Source organism: Mauremys mutica, chromosome 3 (genome assembly GCF_020497125.1).
Source record: "Mauremys mutica isolate MM-2020 ecotype Southern chromosome 3, ASM2049712v1, whole genome shotgun sequence".
In the NCBI taxonomy this organism is placed as follows: domain Eukaryota; kingdom Metazoa; phylum Chordata; order Testudines; family Geoemydidae; genus Mauremys; species Mauremys mutica.
In genome coordinates this window covers 190,490,511-190,503,880 of record NC_059074.1, presented here as the reverse complement: position 1 = coordinate 190,503,880, position 13,370 = coordinate 190,490,511, and the positions used below count along the sequence as shown (strand labels likewise).

General features: G+C 42.8%; 1 protein-coding gene across 1 annotated transcript in view; it reads left to right on the top strand.

Moving 5' to 3' along the window:
- Window positions 1-13,370, top strand: part of USP34 (ubiquitin specific peptidase 34) — a 307,644-nt gene that overhangs the window by 226,003 nt on the left and 68,271 nt on the right. Inside the window, exons 48-50 of the mRNA XM_045009712.1 lie at window positions 6,183-6,277; window positions 9,340-9,512; window positions 10,318-10,471. Coding sequence (XP_044865647.1) covers window positions 6,183-6,277; window positions 9,340-9,512; window positions 10,318-10,471 — 422 coding nt within the window. The remainder of the gene's footprint in view (window positions 1-6,182; window positions 6,278-9,339; window positions 9,513-10,317; window positions 10,472-13,370) is intronic.

The window sequence follows — 13,370 nt, the reverse complement described above, 5'->3', positions numbered from 1 at the left end:
GGATCCTGAACAAAGCCTGGCTGGGAGCCCTGGAGCAGCCCCTCACCCGCTCCAGAGGCAGCCCGGAATACAATTCCCAGCTCACAAAGATTCAGATAACATTTGCAGATACAAAAGTTTGACTGGGGCAGTTTGATCCATCTCTGTACAATAGTGTTCTGCAGTTTGCATACTTCCAAGGTCCTGTATCTGTCACAAAAGGTTTTCGTAGTTTTAAATGTCAAAACTGATGAATGGAACAGGTCCTCAAGGAATCAATCCTGAACCACTTAAAGGAAGGGAAAGTGATCAGGAACAGTCAGCATGGATTCACCAAGGGCAAGTCATGCCTGACTAACCTAATTGCCTTCTATGACGAGATAACCGGCTCTGTGGATGAGGGGAAAGCAGTGGATGTACTATTTCTGGACTTTAGCAAAGCTTTTGATACAGTCTCCCACAGTATTCTTGCCAGCAAGTTAAAGAAGTATGGGCTGGATGAATGGACAGTAAGGTGGATAGAAAACTGGCTAGATGGTCGGGCTCAACGGGTAGTGATCAATGGTTCCATGTCTAGTTGGCAGCCGGTATCAAGTGGAGTGCCCCAAGGGTCGGTGCTGGGGCCGGTTTTATTCAATATCTTCATTAACGATCTGGAGGATGGTGTGGACTGCACCCGTAGCAAGTTTGCGGATGACACTAAACTGGGAGGAGTGGTTGATATGCTGGAGGGTAGGGCTAGGATACAGAGGGACCTAGACAAATTAGAGGATTGGGCCAAAAGAAATATGATGAGGTTCAACAAGGACAAATGCAGAGTCCTGCACTTAGGACGGAAGAATCCCATGCACTGCTACAGACTAGGGACCGAATGGCTGGGCAGCAGTTCTGCAGAAAAGGACCTAGGGGTTACGGTGGACGAAAAGCTGAATATGAGTCAACAGTGTGCCCTTGTTGCCAAGAAGGCTAATGGCATTTTGGGTTGTATAAGTAGGGGCATTTCCAGCAGATCGAGGGATGTGATCATTCCCCTCTACTCAGCACTGGTGAGGCCTCATTTGGAGTACTGTGTCCAGTTTTGGGCCCCACACTACAAGAAGGATGTGGATAAATTGGAGAGAGTCCAGCGGAGGGCAACAAAAATGATTAGGGGGCTGGAGCACATGACTTATGAGGAGAGGCTGAGGGAACTGGGATTGTTTAGTCTGCAGAAGAGAAGAATGAGGGGGGATTTGATAGCTGCTTTCAACTACCTGAAAGGGGATTCCAAAGAGGATGGATCTAGACTGTTCTCAGTGGTAGAAGATGACAGAACAAGGAGTAATGGTCTCAAGTTGCAGAGGGGGAGGTTTAGGCTGAATATTAGGAAAAACTTTTTCACTAGTAGGGTGGTAAAGAACTGGAATGGGTTACCTAGGGAGGTAGTGGAATCTCCTTCCTTAGAGGTTTTTAAGGTCAGGCTTGACAAAGCCCTGGCTGGGATGATTTAGTTGGGTTTGGTCCTGCTTTGAGCAGGGGTTTGGACTAGATGACCTCCTGAGGTCCCTTCCAACCCTGAGATTCTATGATTCTATGAATGTATTAAGTGCTTGCTTAATTTCATTTGTTATATCAAGGTCACCACCAAGGTGATCACCTCCAGATCCCTTTGACGCCAGAGGCATTCAAGGCAGCCAAGGACCTTATATGCCTCATGGCGCCATCCTCCCCACAGAAGAGAGACAAGTCGCTGGTGACTGCACGGCCCCAGCTCCAGTCAAGGGGCAAACCAGCGATGATGGCACGCCGATCCCCATCTCCAGCACACCTCTCCCTCCCACGGCCCAGCCACGCAGGGGAGCCGCACTGGTCCCCAAACTCTCAGCACAGCTCTCCGGCAGTCCAGAGTACCGCTCCTCCGTGGTTCACCTACTCAGAGACCTCAGAGTCGGACATGGAATCCTATTGCTCCAATAGCACCAGGAGCAGGACGTCCAGATCCCGCCGCGACCACCAGCCCTACCCGGCACTGTGGCCTCCGCAGTGGCAGCCTTCGACACAGTGGCCCTTTCGGACATCCTGGGCCAAGGTCCAGGTCGGCATCTGTGTCCTCGGCGTCCTTTATCCCCCCAACACTCGTCCCTGTCCTAATCATGCAGGATCACGGCCGCCTGCAGCACCTGAACCTCAAGTCGCTCCATCTCACAGAGTGGAAGCTCCATGGCTGAATGCGGTGTAGCTGTCCTGCTCTGATCAAGTGAGACAAGTTCTCCTTGACAGTAGAGAGCCCTCCACAAGGGTGACGTACCTGGCCAAGTGGAAAAGGTTCTCCCAAAGGATATCTCATCAGTCTCCGATGCTTGCCTCGGTGTCATTTATACTGGACTACCTCCTCCATCTTACGCAACAGGCACTGTCCATGAAGTCTTAAAGGTCTCGACAGACTATACCCGCAAGAACGACAGCCTATCCCGGCTTGGGATTTCAATCTAGTCCTTTCCAGACTTAAGGCACCACCATTTGAACCACTGGCAACATGCTCCCTGCTTTATCTCTCTTACAGAGTGGCGTTTCTGGTGGTGATATCCTCAGCTAGGAGAGTGTCGGAGCTCAGGGCCCTTACATCAGAGCCTCGTTACACTGTATTCCATAAGGACAAGGTTCAGCTCAGACCTCACCCAGCCTTTATCCCAAAGGATATCTCCCAGTTTCACATCAACCAGGACATCTTCCTCCAAGTATTCTATCCTAAGCTGCATTCCAGCAGAAGGGAGACGAGGCTTCACCCATTGGATGTCCATAGGACGCTAGCCTTCTACATTGAGAGAACAAAGCTGTTCCGAAAGTCTGTCCAGTTATTCGTGGCGCTGGCCGATAGAATGAAAGGCCTCCCTGTTTCCTTGCAGCATAACTTGTTGTGTATCACGTCATGCATTCGGGAATGTTACGACTTGGCAAAGGTGTCCGCTCTGTCGATCACTGCTCAGTCCACCAGGGCTCAGGCCTCCTCAGCAGCATTCCTGGCACAGGTCCCAACACAGGAAATCTACATGGCAGCAACATAGTCTTCTATACACACTTTCACCACGAACTATGCGATCACTCAGCAGGCCAGAGATGACGCAGCCTTCGGTCGAGCTGTGCTCCCATCAGTGGATGACTCTGACCCCACCTCCTGAACTTTGGCTTGTGAGTCACCTGATTGGAATGGACATGAACAAGCATTCGAAGAAGAAAAAACAGTTACTCACCTTCTCGTAACTGTTGTTCTTCGAGATGTGTTGTTCATATCCATTCCAATACCCACCCTCCTACCCCTCTGTTGGAGTAGCTGGCAAGAACTGAGGGGGTGGGGTTCAGGGCCCTATATTGGGCGCCATGAAGACACGACTCCAGGGGGCACCCAGGCTGACCCTATAGATGCTGCTAAGGGAAAAATCTTCCGGCTGGAGTGAACGCAGCGCGCGCACACACCTCATTGCAATGGACATGAACTATACATCTCAAAGAACAACTGTTATGAGAAGGTGCCTCCTTGTGCTCCCATATGGGGGTATAAAGGGCATAATGGCCCCACCACTACCTCTGTTCTTTTTTACTGTCTATTGCATTGAGTCAGAACCTAGCAGTCTCCTATTGACTGATAGAACTCTAACAAGCTACTTCTCAGAAAACCTTTAGAATGCCTTTCAACATTTTATTTACCTACAGTTCAAACCCCCTTAAATTGGAATGAAATAGCTGAACAGACCCACTTGTACCAATGTTCCCTCCTATATAGATCCCTCTCTACAGCATGGTGAAATCTAAGGTTGGCTTCAAACCTTATCTGTGGGACAGAACTAGTCCTGTTGAGGGATGGCCATAGCAGAAGCCTTTTCTACCTGGGTGAATGCCACATCCCCAGCAGGTGCTCCGTCTGCTTGTTGTTCTTGGCTGGGATCAGAAATTGCATGAGGTCTCTGAGGTCTCTTCCAACCCTAATCTTCTATGATGCACAACTCAAGTTCTGTCTCTTAGAACAGTCAATGAGAGGGGCATCTGACCTGGGAGTTCTAGGGCCAAGCACTCTGGTACTGATGAGACCAACACCGGTCAGAGAACCGTAGTGCGGTAGGCTGTGTCCAAGACCATGTCAGAGAAGTCAGCACAGAGCAAACCACTGCCACTGCCTTTGGCCTCCACACCAACTCTGGGACTGTCCATGGCAATAATGTCACCTCAGACATCCATGTCGAATGCAGCTGCTCAAACATTGTAACAGGCTGAGAGGGAATGATCAGAGCATCCAGGTCAGGGCTTTAGGAAGAGGTCCATGTCCTCCCATGCCAGGAAACACAGAAAGAGCTCTAAGGAAAAGCCCTCTAAGACTCATCAGGCATCCCCAGGTGAGAAGGAGCAGCATATTCCACTGGTGGAGCATCAGTGATTATCTTGACCTTGGTACAGACACTATGATCTGGAAATGGCTTAGTTCAACTAAGAGATGCCAGCCAGTAGCTTGGAAGGTCCCGATGTCATCAGCACCACTTATAAAAGAGAAATAATCGTAGTCGCTATTACTATGGCACACATTCTCCCCGACATTGATTAGGGAACTGTCTCCAATATGGTCCTTGCCAACACTGGAAGATCGGAGGAACCTTTGTCCCACAACCATAGGAGTGACAGTGGCTCAGCCAGCATTCACCCTACCTGCATGGGCCATGATGGCAACAGTGAGATCCCCATCACCCAGTTACTAGAGGAGCAGTGATCTGAGGTGCAGATAAACCTGCACACAGCTTCTCCTCCTCATCACCAGAGGCTACTGGGATCGGATGATTTTAAGGCCTTTCAAGACCTCCTATTGTGGATAGCAGACATGGTAAAGATTGAAATCTCTATTATTACAGAGAAGTCACACAGATTCTTTGATATTTTGTCTGCAGTGGAACCAGCACACATTGCCCTCCCAATAAATAAAGGGCTTCTAGACCCTGCCACAGTGGTATGGCTGACACTGACCATTGCACCTCCATCAGAGAATGCTGTCAGGTGCCAGAGTATTTCTACTCTTATCCTAACCTTGGATCTCTGGTGGTTTACATTAATTCTTATGGGGAAATTGGATTTGCTTAACATGGTTTCGCTGAAAGTAGCATTTTTCAGGAACATAACTACAACGTTAAGCGAGGAGTTACTGTAGATATATAGATATATTTGGTAGTTTTCTAAAAAAGACTAATATATATAATATCTGCACCCCAGTCTTCCTGCAGAATTCAAGGAGGAAGGAAGGAGATAGTTTCTGAAAATGCAAATGTTGAAATGTACTCCAAATGCTGCCTGATCTGTAGCTGTAAACTATTAATATGAGCAAAGATCCTTTACGGAAGTGCAAGGTCTAGCAGTACATGCAGAATAAAGGGGAAGACTTCCAGTTGAAGGGCTGGATACCTTCATAATTTTTGCATGTTAGTGTTAATTGATTTATTGTATGATCTCCAGTTAAAGATTTTAGGTCAAAAGGAAAATGGTAGATACGCTAATGATGATGAAATCAGCCATTTGGTTTTGTTTTTTCCTTTCTTTGACACTTGTGTATGTGCTGATAGTTAATAAAGTAAAACATTAATGCATTTTGTGAAGAAGGCTGATCCAATGCTTAGAGTGCTAGACTGGAATTTGGGACACTCAGGTTCAATTTCCTGCTTCATCACAAACTTTTAATGTGACTGTGGGCAAGTCATTTAGGATAGATCTGAAGTGCGATAAAAAGCCTGTGGTGCCGAGTCTCAGAGCCTGGGTCAGTTAACTTGGGCTAGTGGGACTAAATATAGGAGCGTAGAAGTTTGGGCTTGGGCTGGAGCTCTGGCTCTGAAACCTTGCAAGAAGGGAGGGTCTCAGAGCCCAGACACAGATCAAGCCCAAACATCTACACACTCATTTTAGCCTCTCAGCCTTAACCCTGCGAGTACGAGTTAGTTGACCCAGGCTCAGACTCAGCACTGTGGGTATAGACATATCTCTCTTTGCTTCAATTCACCGTTTGCCAAATGGAGATAATAGTACTTCTCTATCTCACAGGGTTGTTGTGGGTGTAAATATATTGAAATATGGCGAAGAGCTCAGATACCACAGTAATGCGTGCTATATATGTAGCTGATATAAACAGATTAAGTACCTAAGATAGATCTGAACCGTGAAAGCATTTACTTATTTTTCTTGTTCATTGTATACAGGAATCTCTTGATGAAGTAACTATTAAAGATACCTTGGAGGGTGACAACATGTATACCTGCTCTCACTGTGGGAAGAAAGTGCGGGCTGAAAAAAGGTATAATAGTGAATAAACAAATGTTCTTAGCATTTCTTCCTAACTGTTAGTTCCATTAATTTCTGTTCGTCATTTCTATCAAGGGAGAGTAGTACTCCAAAAATAATCTAAAATCATTATAATTATTTAATATTTGAATAACAATAAAACTGGAGACCCAAACAGGATCCTGGCCCTACTGTCAACTGTACAAACATATAAAGATGTGATCCCTATCCAAAAAGCTTACAATATAAAAATATAATGACCTACATAAAACATTTTAGGAGACGGTCACCTACTCCATAATGCCTGCCCTTCTAAAATTGTAGCCTCAGTGCTCTCATTTTTCATCATAATCCTCACTGTTCCTTTTGTAGAAACAAATCTCAATGTATTTTGAACTCAGTTACTGTATATATTTTTGGTCAGTCAACTTTGTTGGAAGTTTATTCCATATTTTTATGACTCTTTACACAAAGTGATTGGGTTCTTTAATCTTGATTTCTGCTTTTAAAATTGTTCAATAGCTTTTGGAACTCTTTAAAATACATAAAGAAAGTATGTGTGTTATCTATATCCTCTTATTTTATTTTTAAAATCTTCACCTGATATTGGAAGCCTCACAGTTGCTTTTTGCAGTGATTATAAGTGGCAAAGGAGAAAGGTTCCCTACTGTCAGAGTGGTAGCCATGTTAGTCTTTATCAGCAAATACAACGAGGATTCCTTGTGGCACTCTGATGAAGTGGGTTTTAGCCCACAAAAGCTTATGACCAAATAAATGTGTTAGTCACAAGGACTCCTCGTTGTTCTCTACTGTAAATCTTATAAATATGTTCAGGAGCCTAAAGATTTTAGTACAGAATATGTTCTGCATTGAAATATGTCTACAAGAAAGAGTTTTGCACATAGATATATGAGTGGTGATGGCAGTTTAGCAGTGTAGTGAGCAGATGTTGGTGCCAGGGTATGCAAAAAACAGAGGCTTAGAACCTAACAAGTCAACTATTTTTTATTTTTGCAAGTTAAAAAAGGGCCTAGTCTTTGTTAATGACTATCCAGATTGAAAAATTTAGATTATAGATTTCAGCCATGTGTGACTGGAATGAGAAAAAAATAGATTTACACTATTGGAAAAGTGTTCCCCCCCATCATCTTTTCATATTCAAAAATACTGATATGATTTATTTTAAAAATGAAAAAAATCCTTGGACCGAGACCAAGCATAGAAAATATTCATCAGAAAAGATTATTTTTTTCAGATTGTAAACGGAATGTGAAACAGCACACAACAGAATCATTAAAAAGAACAGGAGTACTTGTGGCACCTTAGAGACTAACATATTTATTTGAGCATAAGCTTTCGTGGGCTACAGCCCACTTCATCGGACACATAGAATGGAACATATAGTGAGGAGATATCTATATACATACAGAGAACATGAAAAGGTGGGAGTTGCCCAGCCAACTCTAAGAGGCTAATTAATTAAGATGAACTGTTGTCAGCAGGAGAAAAAAAAACTTTTGTAGTGATAATCCAGATAGCTCATTTAAGACAGTTTGACAAGAAAGTGTGAGGATACTTAACATGGGAAATAGATTCAGTGTGTGTAATGGCTCAGCCATTCCCAGTCTCTATTTAAGCCTAAATTGATAGTATCTAGTTTGCATATCAATTCAAGTTCAGCAGTTTATCGTTGGAGTCTGTTTTTGATGCTTTTCTGTTGCAAAATTGCCACCTTTAAATCTGTTACTGAATGGCCAGAGAGGTTGAAGTGTTCTCCCACTGGTTTTTGAATGTTATGATTCCTGATGTCAGATTTGTGTCCATTTATTCTTTTGCGTAGAGACTGTCCGGTTTGGCCAATGTACATGGCAGAGGGGCATTGCTGGCACATGATGGCATATATCACATTGGTAGATGTGCAGGTGAATAAGCCCCTGATGGTGTGGCTGATGTGATTAGGTCCTATGATGGTATCACTTGAATAGATATGTGGACAGAGTTGGCATCGGGCTTTGTTGCAAGAATAGGTTCCTGGGTTTGTTTTTTTATTCTGTCGTGTGTGTTACTGGTGAGTATTTGCTCCAGGTTGAGGGGCTGTCTGTAAGCGAGGACAGGTCTGTCTCCCAAGATCTGTGAGAGTGAGGGATCATCTTTCAGGATAGGTTGTAGATCTTTGATGATGCACTGGAGAGGTTTTAGTTGGGGGCTGAAGGTAACGGCTAGTGGCGTTCTGTTATTTCCTATGTTGGGCCTGTCTTGTAATAGGTGACTTCTGGGTACTCTTCTGGCTCTGTCAGTCTGTTTTTTCACTTCAGCAGGTGGGTATTGTAGTTTTAAGAATGCTTGATAGAGATCTTGTAGGTGTTTGTCTCTGTCTGAGGAATTGGAGCAAATGCGGTTGTATCTTAGAGCTTGGCTGCAGACAGTGGATCGTGTGGTGTGTCCTGGATGGAAGCTGGAGGCATGTATAGCGGTCAGTAGGTTTCCAGTATAGGGTGGTGTTTATATGACCATCGCTTATTAGCACAGTAGTGTCAAGGAAATGGACCGCTTGTGTGGATTGATCTAGGCTGAGGTTGATGGTGGGATGGAAATTGTTGAAATCATGGTGGAATTCCTCAAGGGCTTCTTTTCCATGGGTCCAGATGATGAAGATGTCATCAATGTAGAGCAGGTAGAGAAGGGGCATTAGGGGACGAGAGCTAAGGAAGCATTGTTCTAAGTCAGCCATAAAAATGTTGGCATACTGTGGGGCCATTCTTTATAAGAAGTCCCTGATGTAATCTTTACTGTAGGGAGTGATGTTATGTGCTTACTGCAATAATGGCTGCTTTAAATCAGTATTCTATCCAGTACCATAATGTAATCCCTGTTACATGTCATCTGATGACAAGATTTTTTATAAAATTTGACTAACTGATACTGTGTAAGGGATTGTGATTGCTAATTTTTACATTTTAGGTGACTCTAACATGAACTGGAAATAAATGACAGGAGAGAACATTTTGAGAGACTTTGTGGCAGTATTATCTAAGCATTTCAGTTTTCTTAAATATTAATTTCTTTTGTCTTTAGGGCATGTTTTAAGAAATTGCCTCGCATCTTAAGTTTCAACACTATGAGATACACATTTAATATGGTCACCATGATGAAGGAGAAAGTCAACACACACTTCTCATTCCCTTTACGTTTGGATATGACACCTTACACAGAAGATTTTCTCATGGGAAAGAATGACAGAAAAGAAGGTAATTGATTTTGCTTTGTCCCTATAATTTTCCAACAATCAAACAGTGCTGAAAATTCAACCTTTTGAAAATTTTTGTCTATTAGTATAATATATTGTCAGTTAAACTGCATAGCCAGGTGGCCTAGAGCATATGGTGAAATTCATGGAAATTAAGCTCTAAAAAGTCCTGGAATAGTAATATTTCTTAGCAATACACACAAATCCAAATAGTTAATAATTCTAAACACGTCTTTCATGTAATTAATCCCACATCTTTTTGTCTTCTCCTTCATATGAGGTTAAAAAGGAACTAAAGGCACATGAAGCCTATATTTTTATATGTTTACAAATAAATTGTAATTTATTGTATTTAATATCCAGTGACTGCTAAATCATTTTCTTTGTAAATACAGCACAATAACCAATATTAAATTATTGATAAAACTATTTTTATAATGAATTACAAATTCCTGGCTTGGTATGTATAGATTGTTGTTGATTTGTTTTATATTTGCAGGATAATATGGTGGCCAAATTCTTGAACTTTATTAAATGGTCCACCAGTAAGGAGCATACATAAACTGCAAAAGCATGACTATGTATGCCTGTATTCTGGGTCAGAAGCAACCTCACAAGAATAGTGACCCATGCTCCAACTGTTGGGTGTTGGCTTTCTGGCTGCTACCTATGTGCAGTGCCTAGAAGAAATATGCTTTTTGTTAGTGTATTTGGCAAGAAGTATTTACTGTAAGTTATCTGTATTCATTCTAGTGTTGTGAAGGTTAAAGGAATAACTTGCTAAATATTATATTAAATTATTTAAGGTTTTAAGGACGACAGTGAATATTTAAAAGAAACTGAAAGTTACGAGTACGATTTGATAGGCGTGACAGTTCATACAGGAACAGCAGATGGTGGTCACTACTACAGTTTTATCAGAGATATAGTCAATCCCCATGCTTACAAAAACAACAAATGGTGAGTTAAGTGTTTAATAATTCTTGTTTGTGAGGTATTTGTATTGTGATGTATTGGTAAATTCTTAAGATGACACTGTCATCTATTTCAAATACAGTACTTTAACTCCCTTACTTGAACTGTCCTGTTAAATAATTGCAAATATTTTTATTTATCTTCTTCCAATCAACAAACATTTTCTCCTGGTTTTGGTGGGGCCTTTCAAAGAGGGTGAGCATTGGGTGGATTGATTAGAAAGTAGCTATTTAGAATCCACTGTATGTTCTATATTAAACTATAGAAGTTTAAAGATAGGTCAGTTTTGTCTACATTTCTTGCTTGTATTACATCAGTTTTGTAAAGTTTATTAGCTTTGCCATGCCAGTAGTGCAGACCACCATATGCTATGGATCGTGGTTGCATATGTTCAGCACAAGATGTTCCAGATGCAGGTCATAAGATTGTAGAGAATCAGTGTACGTGCATGTGCAATAACTTTGATGTATGCAAGACATATATGAAGCAGAACAAAATCATTACTCTTTACACTGTATCCTTTTTTATGCTAATTAATATTGCAGTAAAATGTATTATTAGCAGTTCAATGCATGTTAACAACTTTGGTAAGGTGACTAGGTTTCTATATGTCAGAGAGATGCCAACTACTTTGGAAGATAATGTTTACATTTCCTTTTGTAAAGCAGATTCAGAAAAAAAAACCCCAACTTGTTTCCATTATGATTATAATTATTCTTTGTCCTTCAACTTTGTCCTTTTTGTTTTGTCAGTTTTTAACTATCAACTTCCATGGAGGTGCTTAACTTTTCTTTTTGCTTTTCTTTAAATCTATTCAACTCTACATCTGGGAAATTCTCCATTGTTATACTTCAGTTATCAAAATCTGTTCTTACTGTACTTTGATACATGCAAAGTATTGTTTTGTCGCATCTGGAATTTACAAATTTGCTAGTGTTTTCCAAGCTGTTGAATTTTCTCAGTGTGTAACACTTACCAGATGTAATTAACAGTGGTATGTCTGAAAAATTTGTAGCCTTTATTTTTTTCTATCCCCAGGAGAAAAGGGAAAGGGAGGGAGGCAGTTCCTCTAGCAGAGGTCTTCGGCAGAGACCTCCTCTTGTAACAGTTGTGTCCATTTTAGCTGAACATCACATTCATATTGTAATGTTCTTTAATGGGGCTACTATTGGAAAAATCTTGTATCAATCTCCTTGCTTAGTGGTGTTGGATTTTAAGACTCTGGCATTGCCCTTTTCTTCTCAAGTTTTTGTGACTTCTCTTGTTGATCATGATTCAGAGGAAGAAAAGATGTCTTCTGACTTAGAAAAATAAATTTTGCTCCCTTCCTAAAACATTAAAGATCTAGATCCATCTATCCATCCAGGGTTCTTTTGGCTTTCAGTAGTCTAAATGATATTGTGCTGGACTCCCTCAAGCTGTCCACTAAGATCCTCAGCTTCTCTATATTTGTTTGCTGTGCATTATGAGATTTGTCCATGAAGGTAGGATATCTCGTTCCACCTCTGTAAAATAGTATTTCCCTTAAAAAGGAATAGCATTTTTGTGAGAAACAGGGGATTCAACCCCCCTCTGACTTGTCAGGCAACAAATTTAGATTTTCAGGGTACGTCTACACTACGGGATTATTCCGATTTTACATAAACCGGTTTTGTAAAACAGATCGTATAAAGTCGAGTGCACGCGGCCACACTAAGCACATTAATTCGGCGGTGTGCGTCCATGTACCGAGGCTAGCATCGATTTCCGGAGCATTGCACTGTGAGTAGCTATCCCGTAGCTATCCCATAGTTCCTGCAGTCTCCTCTGCCCATTGGAATTCTGGGTTGAGATCCCAATGCAAAAACAGTGTCGCGGGTGATTCTGGGTAAATGTCGTCACTCAATCCTTCCTCCGGGAAAGCAACTGCAGACAATCATTTCGCGCCCTTTTCCCCTGGATTGCCCTGGCAGACGCCATAGCATGGCAATCATGGAGCCCGTTTTGCCTTTTGTCACTGTCACCGTATGTGTACTGGATGCTGCTAACAGACACGGTACTGCACTGCTACACAGCAGCATTCATTTGCCTTTGCAAGATAGCAGAGATGGTTACCAGTCATATTGTACCGTCTACCATGCCATTGTAAACTGGCGATGAGATGACAGTTATCAGTCGTTCTGTACCGTCTGCTGCTATCATGGGTGCTCCTGGCTGGCCTCACTGAGGTCGGCCGGGGGCGCATAGGCAAAAATGGGAATGACCACCCGTTGCTTCCCTCCTCCCCCAACGCTCCTGGGCTACCGTGGCAGTGTCCCCCCATTTTTGTGATGAAGTAATAAAGAATGCAGGAATAAGAAACACAGACTTTTTAGTGAGATAAAATGAGGGGGAGGAAGCCTCCAACTGCTATGATAGTCCAGGCAGGACATTAAAGGGTAGGGGGGGAGAGGAGACCAGCCTTCCGCTGCTATGATAGTCCAGGCAGTACAGAATCTTTTCTTTATACATGCTATGATGAGGATGGTTACCAGCTGTTCTGTACCATCTGCTGGGAATGACCAGGAGTCATTCCTATTTTTACCCAGGCGCCCCCGGCCGACCTCACCGAGGCCAGCCAGGAGCACTCACGGGCTGATGATGAGAACGGATACCAGTCCTTCTGTACTGTACCGTCTGCCACCGGGGAGAGGATGCTGCTGTTTAGCTCTCCAGCACCCCGTCTACCAGCAGCATGCAGTAGACATAGGGTGACATTGAAAAAAGGCGAGAAATGATTTTTTTCCCTTTTCTTTCGGGGGCGGGGGGTGAAGGGTGTAAATTGACGACATACACCCTGAAACACCCCGGAAAATGTTTTTGACCCTTCAGGCACTTGGAGCCCAGCCAAGAATGCAAATGCTTT